This window comes from Dryobates pubescens, chromosome 12 (genome assembly GCF_014839835.1).
Source record: "Dryobates pubescens isolate bDryPub1 chromosome 12, bDryPub1.pri, whole genome shotgun sequence".
Classification (NCBI taxonomy): Eukaryota; Metazoa; Chordata; class Aves; order Piciformes; family Picidae; genus Dryobates; species Dryobates pubescens.
Genome location: NC_071623.1, coordinates 4547942 through 4564757, shown reverse-complemented (window position 1 = coordinate 4564757; position 16816 = coordinate 4547942). Strand labels below are relative to the sequence as shown.

At 58.7% G+C, this 16816-nt stretch overlaps 1 protein-coding gene across 1 annotated transcript in view; it reads left to right on the top strand.

The window, feature by feature from the left end:
- CLTRN (collectrin, amino acid transport regulator) overlaps window positions 1–16816 on the top strand; it is a 30089-nt gene that overhangs the window by 5532 nt on the left and 7741 nt on the right. The window contains exon 4 of the mRNA XM_054166147.1: window positions 12994–13110. Within this exon, the coding sequence (XP_054022122.1) occupies window positions 12994–13110 (117 nt within the window). The remainder of the gene's footprint in view (window positions 1–12993; window positions 13111–16816) is intronic.

The following is a 16816-nucleotide window of genomic DNA, read 5'->3' as shown; positions in this document are numbered from 1 at the left end:
GAGACCTCAGAGCAGCCTGCTAGGACCTGAAGGGGCTACAAAAACAGCTGGGAAGGGACATTTGGAAAGGGTTGGGCGTGATAGGATGAGAGGGAATGGATTGAAGCTTGAGGAGGGCAGATTGAGACTGGAGAGGAGGAAGAAATTCTTCCCAGTGAGGCTGGGGAGACTCTGGCACAGGTTGCCCAGGGAGGCTGTGGCTGCCTCCTGCCTGGAGGTGTTCAGCACCAGGCTGGATGAGGCCTTGAGCAAGCTGGGCTGGTGAGAGGTGTCCCTGCCCATGGCATTGGGGTTGGAACTGGATGATATTCAAGATCTCTTCCAACCTAAGTCCTTGTGTGGCTCTGTGAGGCTGTGCGGCGCTGTGCGGCGCTGTGCGGCGCTGTGCAGTGCTGTGCAGTGCTGTGCGGAGCTGTGCGGGGCTGTGCGGTGCTGTGCGTATCTGTGCAGTGCTGTGTGGGGCTGTGCGGGGCTATGCAGTGCTGTGCGGGGCTGTGCGGGGCTGTGCGGGGCTGTGCGGGGCTGTGCAGTGCTGTGTGGAGCTGTGCGTATCTGTGTGGAGCTGTGCGTATCTGTGCGGGGCTGTGCGGCGCTGTGCATATCTGTGCGGTATTGTGCGGGGCTGTGTGGAGCTGTGCGTATCTGTGCAGTGCTGTGCGTATCTGTGCGGGGCTGTGCGGTGCTGTGCGTATCTGTGCAGTGCTGTGCGTATCTGTGCGGGGCTGTGCGGAGCTGTGCGGGGCTGTCCGGAGCTGTGCGTATCTGTGTGGAGCTGTGTGTATCTGTGCAGTGCTGTGCGTATCTGTGCGGGGCTGTGCGGCGCTGTGCGGGGCTGTCCGGAGCTGTGCGTATCTGTGTGGAGCTGTGTGTATCTGTGCAGTGCTGTGCGTATCTGTGCGGGGCTGTGCGGCGCTGTGCGGGGCTGTCCGGAGCTGTGCGTATCTGTGTGGAGCTGTGTGTATCTGTGCAGTGCTGTGCGGGGCTGTGCGTATCTGTGTGGAGCTGTGTGTATCTGTGCAGTGCTGTGCGGGGCTGTGCGGGGCTGTGCGGCGCTGTGCGGGGCTGTCCGGAGCTGTGCGTATCTGTGTGGAGCTGTGTGTATCTGTGCAGTGCTGTGCGGGGCTGTGCGGGGCTGTGCGGCGCTGTGCATATCTGTGCGGTATTGTGCGGGGCTGTGTGTATCTGTGCGGTGCTGTGTGTATTTGTGCGGGGCTGTGCGGTGCTGTGTGTATCTGTGCGGGGCTGTGCGGGGCTGTGCGGTGCTGTGTGTATCTGTGCGGTGCTGTGCGGTATTGTGTGGTGCTGTGCGGGGCTGTGTGGTGCTGTGCGGAGCTGTGTGGTGCTGTGCGGAGCTGTGTGTATCTGTGCAGTGCTGTGCGGTATTATGCGGGGCTGTGTGGGGCTGTGTGGGGCTGTGCGGGGCTGTGCGGGGCTGTGCGGCGCTGTGCATATCTGTGCGGTATTGTGCGGGGCTGTGTGTATCTGTGCGGTGCTGTGTGTATTTGTGCGGGGCTGTGCGGTGCTGTGTGTATCTGTGCGGGGCTGTGCGGGGCTGTGCGGTGCTGTGTGTATCTGTGCGGTGCTGTGCGGTATTGTGTGGTGCTGTGCGGGGCTGTGTGGTGCTGTGCGGAGCTGTGTGGTGCTGTGCGGAGCTGTGTGTATCTGTGCAGTGCTGTGCGGTATTATGCGGGGCTGTGTGGGGCTGTGTGGGGCTGTGTGGGGCTGTGCGGGGCTGTGCGGGGCTGTGCGGCGCTGTGCATATCTGTGCGGTATTGTGCGGGGCTGTGTGTATCTGTGCGGTGCTGTGTGTATTTGTGCGGGGCTGTGCGGTGCTGTGTGTATCTGTGCGGGGCTGTGCGGGGCTGTGCGGTGCTGTGTGTATCTGTGCGGTGCTGTGCGGTATTGTGTGGTGCTGTGCGGGGCTGTGTGGTGCTGTGCGGAGCTGTGTGGTGCTGTGCGGAGCTGTGTGTATCTGTGCAGTGCTGTGCGGTATTATGCGGGGCTGTGTGGGGCTGTGTGGGGCTGTGTGGGGCTGTGCGGGGCTGTGCGGTATTGTGCGGGGCTGTGCGGTGCTGTGCGGTGCGTATCTGTGCAGTGCTGTGCGGGACTGTGCGGGGCTGTGCGGGGCTGTGCGGGGCTGTGCGGTGCTGCGCTGTGCGGATCTGTGCGGGGCTGTGCGGAGCTGTGCCGCGCTGCGCGGCACTGTGCGGAGCTGTGCGGTGCTGTGCGGAGCTGAGCTGTGCGGGGCTGCGCTGTGTGGCGCTGTGCTGTGCAGTGCTGTGCAGTGCTGTGCGGAGCTGTGCAGTGGTGGGCTGTGCTGGGCTGTGACCTCAGAATCGCTGGTCAGGGATGGAGAGCTGGGTGAACCTCCCAGTGCACCCCCAACAACCTGGTAGGTGTGAGCAGGGAAGCTGGGAGAGCCTCCATGCTGTTAGACATCCTGGGCATGGTGCCCTCCTTCGTGCTGGCAGCTGGGAGGCAGCACAGGGTACAGAGGCAGGGCTGCAGCTCAGCTCCATGCCCCCTGCAGTGGCTCTGAAGCTGGGGGGCAGCAGTGTGCTGTGCACACAGGGCTGAAAGCCTCCCATGGCTGTGCAGGGCAGTGGCTGCAGCCTGCAGTGTGCTGCAGGGGGGAGCAGGAGCCAGAGCTTGGGGCACATAAATGACATCCCAGGGGCTGTGAGAGCTGAACAGCAGCAGGGGATCCTCAGGAGCTGCAGAAGCCCTGGGGAAAGGACAAGCAAAGTGCTGGGGGCTGCATTCTGCTGGCAGCTAACTTTGCCCACATTTTGCACCTGCTGATCAAAGGCTTTGGTCAGAGCAAAGCCTCCTGGGGAACCCAGCACCCTCCTACCTGAACTCCTGTGCCAGAGGAGCAGCTCTGCGCAGAGCTGTCCCCAAGGTGTGGCAAACCTCCCCTCTGGCATCCCATGGCCTGCAGGAGCCTCCAGGCACAGCCCAGAGCTGTCCCCAGCATGTGACAAACCTCCCTTCTGGCATCCCATGGCCTGCAGGAGCCTCCAGGCACAGCCCAGAGCTGTCCCCAAGGTGTGACAAACCTCCCCTCTGGCATCCCATGTCCTGCAGGAGCCTCCAGGCACAGCCCAGAGCTGTCCCCAGCATGTGACAAACCTCCCCTCTGGCATCCCATGGCCTGCAGGAGCCTCCAGGCACAGCCCAGAGCTGTCCCCAGGATGTGACAAACCTCCCCTCTGGCATCCCATGGCCTGCAGGAGCCTCCAGGCACAGCCCAGAGCTGTCCCCAAGGTGTGACAAACCTCCCCTCTGGCATCCCATGGCCTGCAGGAGCCTCCAGGCACAGCCCAGAGCTGTCCCCAGGGTGTGACAAACCTCCCCTCTGGCATCCCATGGCCTGCAGGAGCCTCCAGGCACAGCCCAGAGCTGTCCCCAGGGTGTGACAAACCTCCCCTCTGGCATCCCATGGCCTGCAGGAGCCTCCAGGCACAGCCCAGAGCTGTCCCCAGGGTGTGACAAACCTCCCCTCTGGCATCCCATGGCCTGCAGGAGCCTCCAGCTCCCACCCCACCCCTGGGGCCATTCACTTCAGCCAGCTGGACCCAGCCCCAGAATCATTTCATGGGATCATGGAATAGTTTGGGTTGGAAGGGAGCTCCAAAGCTCATCCAGACCAACCCCCTGCACTCAGCAGGGACATCCTCCACCAGAGCAGGCTGCCCAGAGCCCTGCTGAGCCTCACCTTGAGTATATCCAGGGCTGGGGCCTCAACCCCCTCCCTGGGCAAGTTCTGGTGGCCCAGCATTAGCCTTGGCTGCAGCCTGTCCCTTCCTCTTTGAGAGCCAGAGTCCCCTCCACGTTAGGTTCCTGAGGCTGGGTGCAATGCCAAGCACTTGAGTGTGCTGCTGGCAGCAGCAGGGGCTGCTCCTGCTGGCCCTTGTGCAGGCACTGAGTGACACAGCTCAGGACAGCCAGGGCTGCACATCACATCTGCAGTGCCCTGCAGTTAATGCCTAAGCTCAGCTTTAATGACTGCTGGAGCTGTGTTTAATGTTTGAAAGGCTCAGCCCATCTCCAGGCTTGTGTGGGACAGAGGCAGCCCCAGCTGCTCAGGAACCATTCACACAGAGGAAGGCCACAGCTCCTTCCCAGGGGGAGAAATCCTCCCCCTTGTTTCCTGCTGGATAAATGCATTGCAGGCCAATGGAATGGAATGGAATGGAATAGAACAGAAGTAACCAGGTTGGAAAAGACCTTAGAGATCATGGAGTCCAACCTATCACCCAGCACCATCTGATCAACTCAACCATGGCACCAAGTGCCTCAGCCAGGCTCTTCCTAAGCACCTCCAGGGATGGGGACTCCACCACCTCCCTGGGCAGCACATTCCCATGGCCAATCTCTCTTGCTGGGAAGAACTTCTTCCTCACCTCCAGCCTAAACCTCCCCTGGCACAGCTTGAGACTGTGTCCTCTTGTTCTGGGGCTGGGTGCCTGGAAGAAGAGACCAACCCCCACCTGGCTCCAACCTCCCTTCAGGGAGTTGCAGAGAGCAAGAAGGTCTCCCCTGAGCCTCCTCTTCTCCAGGCTAAGCAACCCCAGCTCCCTCAGCCTCTCCCCACAGGGCTGTGCTCCAGACCCCTCCCCAGCTTTGTTGCCCTTCTCTGGACACCTTCCAGCAGCTCAACATCTTTCCTGCCCTGAGGGGCCCAGAACTGGACACAGGACTCAAGGGGTGGCCTGAGCAGTGCTGAGCACAGGGCACAAGGACTTCCCTGCTCCTGCTGGCCACACTCTTCCTGATGCAGGCCAGGATGCTCTTGGCCTTCTTGGCCCCCTGGGCACACTGCTGGCTCCTGTTCAGCCTACTCTCAACCACTACCCCCACGTCCCTCTCTGCCTGGCTGCTCTCAGCCACTCTGACCCCAGCCTGTAGCACTGCCTGGGGTTGCTGTGGCCAATGTGCAGAACCTGGCACTTGGATGTGTTCAATCTCCTGCCCTTGGCCTCTGCCCATCTGCCCAGCCTGGCAAGGTCCCTCTGCAGAGCTCTCCTGCCCTCTAACAGATCAACTCCTGCCCCCAGCTTGCTGTCAGCTGCAAACTTACTGCTGATGGACTCCATCCCCTCCTGCAGATCATCAATAAAGATATTGTACAGGCTGGGGCCCAGCACTGATCCCTGGGGCACACCACCAGCCAAGCCTCCACACACGCAGTCAGGAGCTTCCTGAGCCAACCTTTGCTCTCTGCATGGCACAAAACTCTCATCTGCAGCCTGTGGCAGGGGCTGTGCTCTCTCATCTGTGACTCACTGCCAATCAAAGGCATCTCTGCTGGGCCCAGCAGTGGTTAATCTTTACAGCAGCAAGAATGTCACCAGGCTTCACTTCCACTCAACCATCAGAATCTGCTTTTGTGCATCTCGCCCCTCTTGGCAGGCAACAAACCCCCAAACAAAGAGAATCTGCAGTTTCCCTCCTGAGGTGACCAGGAGGAAAGGTCCTCAGCACTGCCCATCCTCCTCAGACAGGCTGTGCTGGTAGGAAGGCTCTTGTGGCCATGCAGGACAGCAAAAGCAGCTGCTGGAGTTAAGGCTGTGCCTGTCAGGGTGATGCCAGTGCTGCTGTGCAGGGAAGGGCAGGGATTTGCTTTGCAGGAGCAGCACTGGGCTGGAGGGGGCCTGGCTGGTGCTTGTGGGAGAGCTGGGGATAGGCAGCTGGGGACTGTGGTTCTCCCACAAGCTCACAGCCACTGCAGGCAGCTGTTTCTAGCCCCCAGACAAGAGCTTTTGTTCCCCCTGAATTGTGCTCTGCTCTGCTCAGCCCCCACCTGCAGCACTGCCTCCAGCTCTGGGGCCCCCAGCACAGGGAGGGGATTCTGCCCCTCTGCTCTGCTCTGCTCAGCCCCCACCTGCAGCACTGCCTCCAGCTCTGGGGCCCCCAGCACAGGGAGGGGATTCTGCCCCTCTGCTCTGCTCTGCTCAGCCCCCACCTGCAGCACTGCCTCCAGCTCAAGAGGGTCCTGAGGCTGCTGGAGAGGCTCCAGAGGAGGCCACCAAGGTGCTCAGAGGGCATCAGTGATTCAGTTCACTCCATCAGACTCTGCCAGTAAGACATGATCCCTTCTGGAGGGATCCATCCTGGGAGGAGGCAAAGGAGCACACACTGGCAAGGTGAAGAAGTGCAGCAGAGATCCTTCAGGAAGCAGCTTTGGTGCCTGTGTTCCTAGAGCACAGCTCCAGCAGTGTGCTGCAGTGGAGCTGACTCAGACAACTGCTCAGCCCCCACCTGCAGCACTGCCTCCAGCTCTGGGGCCCCCAGCACAAGAGGGACCTGGAGCTGCTGGAGAGGCTCCAGTGGAGGCCACCAAGATGCTCAGAGGGCTGCAGAACCTCCCCTATGAGGACAGGCTGAGAGAGTTGGGGCTGTTGAGCCTGGAGAAGAGAAGGCTCCAGGGAGACCTCAGAGCAGCCTCCCAGTACCTGAAGGGGCTCCAGAAGTGCTGGGAAGGGGCTTTAGACAAGGGCTGGGAGTGACAGGATGAGAGGGAATGGATTGGAGCTTGAGGAGGGCAGATTGAGACTGGAGAGGGGGAAGAGGCTGGGGAGACTCTGGCACAGGTTGCCCAGGGAGGCTGTGGCTGCCTCCTGCCTGGAGGTGTTCAGCACCAGGCTGGATGAGGCCTTGAGCAAGCTGGGCTGGTGGGAGGTGTCCCTGCCCATGGCAGTGGGGTTGGAGCTGAATGAGCTTTGAGGTCCCTTCCAACACAAACCCCTCTGTGAATCCTCTGTCTCCACATCAGCAGTGCTGGTGCTGGTGTTTCAGGGCAAGCAACCATCAGGGTTTCCTACCCTGCTTCTATTAAAGGAGAGGCACTGCAAGAGCTCTGCCACAGTGCCCAAAGGCAGAAGCAGGCTCCTGTCACTTTGATGCTCAGTCCCTTCTGATGCCCATGAGCAAAGCCAATCAGCTGCTAAGGCAGCAAGGTACACACAAGCCAGAGGGATTTGCAGGGGCACAGCCTGGCAAGGTCCCTCTGCAGAGCTCTCCTATCCTCTAACAGATCAAGTCCTGCCCCCAGCTTGCTGTCAGCTGCAAACTTACTGCTGATGGACTTTCAGCAGCACAGTGTCCAGAGGAGGCAGGCTGTGGAAAGGCAGAGCCCTGCACTGCTCCTGCAGGCTGTGAACCAGGGGAGACCTTCTTGCTCTCTCCAACTCCCTGAAGGGAGGTGGTAGGCAGGTGGGGGTTGGGCTCTTCTCCCAGGCACCCAGCAGCAGAACAAGAGGACACAGTCTCAAGCTGTGCCAAGGGAGGTTTAGGCTGAAGGTTAGGAAGAAGTTCTCCCCAGACAGAGAGAGAAGCAGGGAAGTCCTTGTGCCCTGTGCTCAGCACTGCTCAGGCCACCCCTTGAGTCCTGTGTCCAGTTCTGGGCCCCTCAGGTTAGGAAAGATGTTGAGCTGCTGGAAGGTGTCCAGAGAAGGGCAACAAAGCTGGGGAGGGGTCTGGAGCACAGCCCTGGGAGGAGAGGCTGAGGGAGCTGGGGTTGCTTAGCCTGCAGAAGAGGAGGCTCAGGGGAGACCTTCTTGCTCTCTGCAACTCCCTGAAGGGAGGTTGGAGCCAGGTGGGGGTTGGTCTCTTCTGCCAGGCACCCAGCCCCAGATCAAGAGGACACAGTCTCAAGCTGTGCCAGGGGAGGTTTAGGCTGGAGGTGAGGAGAAAGTTCTTCCCAGAGAGAGTTGTTAGTCATTGGAATGTGCTGCCCAGGGAGGTGGTGGAGTCCCCATCCCTGGAGGTGTTCAAGAGGGGATTGGATGTGGCACTTGGTGCCATGGTTTAGTAGTCAGGAGGTGTTGGGTGATAGGTTGGACTTGTCTGAGGTCTTTTCCAACCTCCTTGATTCTGTGCTTCTATGAAACCAGCCTGTGTGCAGGCAGCAAAGAGGCAGGCACAGGGCTGAGCTGCTGCAGGGACACTGCCTGGCTGCTGCTGGCTCAGCCCCTTGGCCTCGCTGCTCCCTCAATCCCCTCCGGGCTTCTCGTGAGCAGTATTACTCTGTGGGGAGCCTGGGAGGATTTACAGCTTTCAGGTCCTGCTGATGAGAAAGCAGCAGCAGTGCAGCCAGGCTTTGGGAGCTTTTAATTGGATTTTAGCACCCAGCAGGGAACAGAAAGTGAGGGAGATTTCCTTGTGCCCCTCTGAGCCTTGCTGCCCTGCTGATTCTGTGCTGCTGGTTCTGGAGAGAGAGAGATGCTGCCCCCAAGCACAGAATCAGCCCCAGAATCCATCTGCTTAGAAGAGGCCTCCAGGGTCATCCAGCCCAACCTTCAGCCCAGCACTGGAGGGGCAGAACTAAGCACTGATGATGTCTCACTGCCCTCTCCCATGCTGAAAGCCCTGTAGGGCAGGAGCCAGGCTGAAGAGGTCTGGAGGCTCTGAAGGAGAGGGTTCTTACCCCATGGAGCTTTCACCCTGGGGCCCCAGCTGCCCTCCCCTACCCTATGTCAGGGGCAGCTGAAGAGGTCTCCTGGAGGCTCTGAAGGAGAAGGTCCTTACCCCATGGAGCTTTCACCCTGGGGCCCCTGCTGCCCTCCCCTACCCTATGTCAGGGGCAGCTGAAGAGGTCTCCTGGAGGCTTTGAAGGATAAGGTCCTTACCCCATGGAGCTTTCACCCTGGGGCCCCAGCTGCCCTCTCCTACCCCATGTCAGGGGCAGCTGAAGAGGTCTCCTGGAGGCTTTGAAGGATAAGGTCCTTACCCCATGGAGCTTTCACCCTGGGGCCCCAGCTGCCCTCCCCTACCCCATGTCAGGGGCAGCTGAAGAGGTCTCCTGGAGGCTCTGAAGGAGAAGGTCCTTACCCCATGGAGCTTTCACCCTGGGGCCCCAGCTGCCCTCCCCTACCCTATGTCAGGGGCAGCTGAAGAGGTCTCCTGGAGGCTCTGAAGGATAAGGTCCTTACCCCATGGAGCTTTCACCCTGGGGCCCCAGCTGCCCTCCCCTACCCCATGTCAGGGGCAGCTGAAGAGGTCTCCTGGAGGCTCTGAAGGATAAGGTCCTTACCCCATGGAGCTTTCACCCTGGGGCCCCAGCTGCCCTCCCCTACCCCATGTCAGGGGCAGCTGAAGAGGTCTCCTGGAGGCTCTGAAGGAGAAGGTCCTTACCCCATGGAGCTTTCACCCTGGGGCCCCAGCTTCCCTCTCCTACCCCATGTCAGGGGCAGCTGAAGAGGTCTCCTGGAGGCTTTGAAGGATAAGGTCCTTACCCCATGGAGCTTTCACCCTGGGGACCCAGCTGCCCTCTCCTACCCCATCTCAGGGGCAGCTGTAGGGCAGCATGAGCCCAGATTTTCCACCTGGGCCAGCCTGTGGTTGTGCCACAGGCATGGGAGCTTTAAGAGCTGCAGCAGCACCAAGCTCCAGGTCCTGCTGGTGGGAGGCTTCCTCTGCAGAGTCACTTTCAGGCCCTCTGGGAGGTCAGCAGGAGCTTGCCAGCCACCAGCCAAAAGCAGGCTTGCCTCCTCCCTTACTCCTGCAGATGTTGTGTTGGGCTTTGGTTTTGGGGTGGACAAATCTGCTTCCATCTGCTGACTGCTGCCAGCACCCTGCTGTGGACATCCTCTGGCATTCCAGGGGGTTTGCTCCACAGGAATCCTCTGTGGGTGCACAGCTGGGCAGAGGGGCACCAGTGGGTGTCTGGCTGTGCAAAGCCCCTGCCTGTCCCCTGCTTGGGTAGCTCTGTGGGGCATGCAGCTAACCTGCCCTGCAGAGCACAAGGCTGCACTCCCAAGGCCACCACCCAAAGGAGCTTTTCCACTTCTGCAAGCAAAACAGTGCTGCAAAAGAGCCAGAACGGCCTCCTGTGCCTCACCCAGGGCCTCTCCTGCCCCACAAGCCAGCTCAACTCCTCTCTGGCTCACACAACAACAGAGTGAGGGGCTGGAAGGGAGCTCCAGAGAGCAGCCAGGCCAAGCCCCCTGCCAGAGCAGGAGCCCCCAGGGCAGCTCCCACAGCAACACATCCAGCTGGCTTAGCAATGCCTCCACACAAGGAGACTCCACAGCCTCTCTGGATGGAGTGCAGACATTCTGCAGCAATTCCTGCCCCAGCTGCCTGCTCCCCAGGCCACTGCAGGAGGTGTTTGTAGTCACCCAGCAGGTGGCAAAGAGCTGGGGAGGCTGCTGCCTGCACCGGGGGTTTGCCAGAGTCACAGCTTCAAAGCCTGCACTGGGATGGAAGAGAGCCTCCAAGGGCATCCTGTCCAACCCCCTGCAGGCAGCAGGGACAGCTCCAGCCAGAGCAGGCTGCCCAGGGACACATCCAGGCTGAGCTTGAATGGCTCCAGGGATGGAAGGGAGCCTCCAAGGGCATCCTGTCCAACCCCCTGCAGGCAGCAGGGACAGCTCCAGCCAGAGCAGGCTGCACAGGGACACAGCCAGGCTGAGCCTGAATGGCTCCAGGGATGGAGCTCAAGCACTCCCTGGGCAGCCTGCTCCAGTGTCTCCCCAGCCTCCCTGTGCAGAGCTTCCTCCTGATGTCCAACCTCACTCTGCCCTGCTCCAGTTCCAAACTGTGGTAGCGAGAAAAGCTCAACTCCCCCTCCACACAACCCACAGCTAAGTCAGTCAGAGGAGCACATGGAAGAGGCTGTGTTTCCCCAGCAGGATGAAAGGCAATGGATGTAGAGACACTGTACAGGACCTACAGGGCACACATCAAATACACAGGGAAGAATGCAACACAGAAACCCCCTCCGGAGGAGGGTTCCCCCCACAACCCCTTTCCTCCCTCCCTCCCCTTTTCCCAGGAAGGATTAAAGAGAGAAAAGGGATATGAAGGGAAACTTTGTTAGTTCAAAGGGGCTGCTAAGGGCAAACAAACAATGAATTAGTTTTCTCAGCTCATTGGTCCAAGGTCAGCACCAGGCAAGAAGAGAAGAGGGAGAGCAGCTGCACCGACAGCCCCAGCTGAGCAGGCTGAGCTCAGACTAAAATCCTTGAAGGTGTAGACTCATAGACTCAGTCAGGATTGGAAGGGACCACAAGGATCATCTAGTTCCAACCCCCCTGCCATGGGCAGGGACACCCCACACTAGATCAGGCTGCCCAGAGCCTCATCCAGCCTGGGCTTAAACACCTCCAGGGCTGGGGCCTCAACCACCTCCCTGGACAACCCATTCCAGGGCTTCACCACTCTCATGGGGAAGAACTTCCTCCTCACCTCCAGCCTGAATCTCCCCACCTCCAGCTTCATTCCATTCCCCCTAGTCCTATCACTACCTGAGATCCTGAGCAGTCCCTCCCCAGCCTTCCTGGGGCCCCCTTCAGACCCTGGAAGGCCACCAGAAGGTCTCCTGGGAGCCTTCTCCTCTCCAGCCTTCACAACCCCAACTCCCTCAGTCTGTCCTCACAGCAGAGCAGCTCCAGCCCTCTGCTCATCCTCGTGGCCCTGCTCTGGACGCCTTCCAGCACCTCCAGATCCCTCTTGCAATACATTCCCACTGATCTAGCCATGAAATTCGTTTGGAATCATCTTTGTGTTCCTTTTTACACCACAACGTTCAGCTGGAGTGTTTCAGTAGCTGTCCTTTCCTTAAAGGCACAGCCTGCAACTGTCACACAAGCCCTGGACTCTTGTCCTAACGCTCCAAGCCCTTCTGCAGCCTTCCTGCAGGATGCCTTCAGCTCCTGGCAGGCAGCTCTGAGCTGCCCCTGGAGCCTTCTCTTCTGCAGGCTGCACAGCCCCAGCTCCCTCAGCCTGTGCTCACAGCAGAGCTGCTCCAGCCCTGGGAGCATCTTGGTGGCCTCCTCTGGCCTCCCTCCAGCAGCTCTGTGTCCTTCTCCTGCTGGGGACCCCAGAGCTGGAGGCAGGATTGGAGGTGAGGTCTGAGCAGAGCAGAGCCCAGGGGCAGAATCCCTTCTGCTGCCCTGCTGCCCACACTCCTCTGGCTGCAGCCCAGGGCACAGCTGCCTCTGGCTCTGCATGAACAGCCTTTCCACCATTTCTTAGTGCTAGTGATGGAAAACAAATCTGTGAGAACGTGAATAAAGGCCTCCTGGAGCCCTTGCACACCCTCTGCACCTCGTGTGCCAGGAGGAGCTGTGTGCTTGGGCTCTTTGAAAGAGATAAACCTCTGTCATAGCAGAAGGGAAAGGCCAGAGGGCAGTGCCAGGGGAAGGGCTGGATTCAGCCTGCTGCCTCCACTCCCTGCCTGAGGCTGTGAGCAAAGATGTCAGGCAGAAAGGCATCAAGCTCCCTGCTCTTCCCTCCCCCAAAGGCATCCTACCCAAGGGCTCTGCTGGCAGCTGGGGGCTCCCCCATGCCTGCTCTGTGGGACATGAGGTGTCAGCCCTCTGGGCTCACCAGTGCCTTTCCCACCTCCTGGGGCCTTCCTTCAGCACCCACTGCTCCTGTCGTTACACAGAGGACATTCTCCCTTGGATGAAAGCAGTGCTTTAGGAAAATCCAGGACATTGAGACTCTGGAAGGTGTCCAGAGAAGGGCAATGAGGCTGGGGAGGGGTCTGGAGCACAGCCCTGGGAGGAGAGGCTGAGGGAGCTGGGGTTGCTTAGCCTGGAGAAGAGGAGGCTCAGGGGAGACCTCATTGCTGTCTACAACTCCCTGAAGGGAGGTTGTAGCCAGGAGGAGGTTGGGCTCTTCTCCCAGGCACCCAGCCCCAGAACAAGAGGACACAGTCTCAAGCTGTGCCAGGGGAGGTTTAGGCTGGAGGTGAGCAGAAAGTTCTTCCCAGAGAGAGTTGTTAGCCATTGGGATGTGCTGCCCAGGGAGGTGGTGGAGTCCCCATCCGTGGAGGTGTTCAAGAGGAGATTGAATGTGGCACTTGGAGCCATGGTGTAGTAGCCCTGAGGTGTTGGGTGACAGGTTGGACTTGATGATCTCTGAGGTCTTTGCCACCCTCACTGATTCTGGAAGTCTGTGATTTCATTCCATGCTCTATTGCCTGTTTGATCCAATCCCTTCTGTGCTTCCTTAATGCTGCTGTTTGCTCTCCCCCTGCAGGACTGCCAACGTGCTGCTCTGCAACGTGACAGACAGAGTGTCCTTCTGGTTTGTGGTCACAGATCCCTCCAGAAACCTGACAACTGTTCCTGGAAGGGAGGTGGAGGCAGCCATCAGGTACAGCCACTGCTTCTGCAGCCTTTTCTCCCCTGCTGCCTGTAGGATGGATGCTTGCTGCCCCCTGGGGAGGAGAGCTGTGCCTCCTCAAGGATGAACTCCACACAATCACAGAACACAAGCCCTGTGAGCACAGCCCTGTGAGGAGAGGCTGAGGGAGCTGGGGCTGCTTAGCCTGGAGAAGAGGAGGCTCAGGGGAGACCTTCTTGCTCTCTGCAACTCCCTGAAGGGAGGTTGGAGCCAGGTGGGGGTTGGTCTCTTGTGCCAGGCAGCCACCCCCAGAACAAGAGGACACAGTCTCAAGCTGTGCCAGGGGAGGTTTAGGCTGGAGGTGAGGAAGAAGTTCTTCCCAGCAAGAGAGATTGGCCATGGGATGTGCTGCCCAGGGAGGTGGTGGAGTCACTGTGCCTGGAGGTGCTCAACAAAGGCTGGGATGTGGCACTTGTCAGGAGGTGTTAGGTGATAAGTTGGACTTGATGATCTCTGAGGTCTTTTCCACCTGGGTGATTCTGTGATTAGGGGCTGGAAGGGAGCTCCAGAGAGCAGCCAGGCCAAGCCCCCTGCCAGAGCAGGAGCCCCCAGGGCAGCTCCCACAGCAACACATCCAGCTGGCTTTTCAGTGCCTCCACACAAGGAGACTCCACAGCCTGGTAGTTGAAGCCCCATGGGGTCAGGGGTCCTCCATTGTGGTGGGTTGAAAATTCCCCCCCCAGCATGTGAGAGGAGAGGGTTTTCCACAACACACAGACTGCAGAGGATGTGAGCCTTGGGGTTGTGACTTTGGAAGGGGTCACAGAATGGTTTGGGTTGGAAGAGACCTTGAGGCTCAAGTGCAGGCATCAGCAGCAGGTGTCAGTCAGAGAGACAGGACACTGCCTGGACTTACTGCAAGCATTTCTTCAGCTCATTTGCCCACATCAAGATGTGAACTTCCTCTGTGCCTCCCACAGAGCAGCACAGCTCAATTTCCAGTGTGTTCAAGCCCCAACTTTATCAAGATCATGGAACCATGGAATGGGTTGGGCTGGAAGGGAGCTCCAGAGGGCCTCCATCCAACCCCCTGCACCCAGCAGGGACATCCTCCACCAGAGCAGCTTGCTCACAGCCTTCTCCAGCCTCACCTTCAACAGCTCCAGCCATGGAGCCTCAGCTCCCTCCCTGGGCAACCTGTGGCAGTGTGGCAGCAGCCTCCTGGGGCAGAACTTGTTCCTCACAGCCAATCTCCATCTGCTCTGCTCTCCTTTCAAACCCTTGCCCCTGGTGCTGTCCCTGCAGGCCTTTGGGCACAGGCCCTCTGCAGCCTTCTTGGAGCCCCTTCAGGTCCTGGCAGGCTGCTGTGAGGTCTGCCTGGAGCATTCTGCTCCTCAGCAAGCCCAGCACCCCCTCCAGACCTGAGGGCATCTTCATGCAGTGCTCTGGAGCAGTAGTGGAAAGCATGGCACAGCTCTGAGGCGAGGGAGCAGGCAGCAGAGCACGACTGGAATGCTAAAGCTATTGGAGTTTAGAGGGATCTGGATCACTTTTTGGATCACTTAGATGTCCAAACCCCAGTGCTGGAGCCTCAGAAGGAATCCAGTCCTCCTCCAGAGCCCCCTCTGAGTGTGCTGTGCAGCGTGTGGCACAGACACCCCTCTCGCCCAGCTGCTGCACTGCCCAGCCACAGAGCCTGGTCCCTCAGCTGATGAGCTGCAGCTTTCTGGGTGGGATTTAGGCTATTGAGCCTTCACTGCATGCACATCTACCCCTGGGCTGCTGAGCACAGCTCCTTCTCAAGTACTGACTGCACTGATGTCAGCTTTCACCCGAGAGGAGCTGCTGGGTGCTCCTCAGGGGAGAGCTGCCTGTGTCCCAGCCTAAACAACCTTCCCCTCCCATTCTTTTGCTAGCAGCTGCCTCTAGCTTGCCCCTCTGGCTGGCTGAGCACTGCTTGTGCAAAGGGCCATGTGCCCCAGAGTAGTTTGCTGTAGCCAGGGAGAGCAGGGCTGTGGGGCTGCAGAGTGCAAAGGGAACGCTGGCTCTGGCTGAGGGCTCTGCAGGCATTGCCTCCATGCCAGCAGCACCATTGCCATCTGCTCCCCAGGCAGCACAGGACAGGACAGGACAGGACAGGACAGGACAGAATAGAATAGAATAGAATAGAATAGAATAGGATAGGATAGGATAGGATAGGATAGGATAGGATAGGATAGGGTAGGATAGGGTAGGATAGAATAGAATAGGATAGGATAGGATAGGATAGAATAGAATAGAATAGGATAGGATAGGATAGGATAGGATAGGATAGGATAGGATAGGATAGGATAGAATAGAATAGAATAGGATAGGATAGGATAGGATAGGATAGGATAGGATAGGATAGGATAGGATAGGATAGGATAGAATAGAATAGAATAGAATAGAATAGGATAGGATAGGATAGGATAGGATAGGATAGGATAGGATAGAATAAGAATAGACTAGACTAGACTAGACTAGACTAGAATAGAATAGAATTCACCAGGTTGGAAGAGACCTTTGAGATCAAGTCCAACCTATCACCCAACACCTCATGACTAACTCAACCATGGCACCAAGTGCCTCAGCCAGGCTCTTCCTAAACACCTCCAGGGATGGGTACTCCACCAACTCCCTGGGCAGCACATTCCCATGGCCAATCTCTATGGCTGGGAAGAACTTCTTCCTCACCTCCAGCCTGAACCTCCCCTGGCACAGCTTGAGACTGTCCTCTTGTTCTGGTGCTGGGTGCCTGGCAGAAGAGACCAACCCCCACCTGGCTCCAACCTCCCTTCAGGGAGTTGCAGAGAGCAAGGTCTCCCCTGAGCCTCCTCTTCTGCAGGCTAAGCAACCCCAGCTCCCTCAGCCTCTCCTCCCAGGGCTGTGCTCCAGACCCCTCCCCAGCTTTGTTGCCCTTCTCTGGACACCTTCCAGCAGCTCAACATCTTTCCTAACCTGAGGAGCCCAGAACTGGACACAGGACTCAAGGGGTGGCCTCAGCAGTGCTGAGCACAGGGCACAAGGACTTCCCTGCTCCTGCTGGCCACACTCTTCCTGATGCAGGCCAGGATGCCCCTTGGCCCCCTGGGCACACTGCTGGCAGGGGGCAGAAAGCAGCCCCCTCGGTGTCCTTTGTGAGGAGCATGGCTGCTGTCTCTCAGGAGGTGCAATGCCTAAGCCCTGCTGAATGAGGCTGTGTTCTTTGGAGGGCTTAAGTGCTAAGCTCCTGAGCAGCTCAGAGTGTTTCCTCCAGAGGCAGCAAACAAAGGCCTGCTGGCATTAGCTGGGGGGGCAGCAGATTACTCCCTCCCTGCAGCCCCCTGTGAGGGTGCTGGAATGCAGGGCTTTGGCATTTCTCTTCCTCTTTGATACCTTCAGCAGCATAAGCTTCTTTGTTTAAGCCTGGTGTGTGCCCTGCTTGCCAGAGAAACTGGATGCTGCTGGAGAAGGTCTGGGGTTTAACAGGCTTGGTTCTTTTCAGCTGCTCCTCCATAACAGGAATCTCTCACACTAGTTTGACCCAGCTGAAAACCATCCCAGCATGTCTCAGTGTGAAAGGGTGGAGGTCCTACTTTCAAACAAGAGGGAGGCTCCTCCAGTACCTGAAGGGGCCCTCCCCAGCCTTCCTCTAGGTCCCTTCCAGATGCTGAAATGCAGCTCTAAGGTCTCCCTGGAGCCTTCTCATCTCCAGGCTGTCACAGCCTGTCCCCAC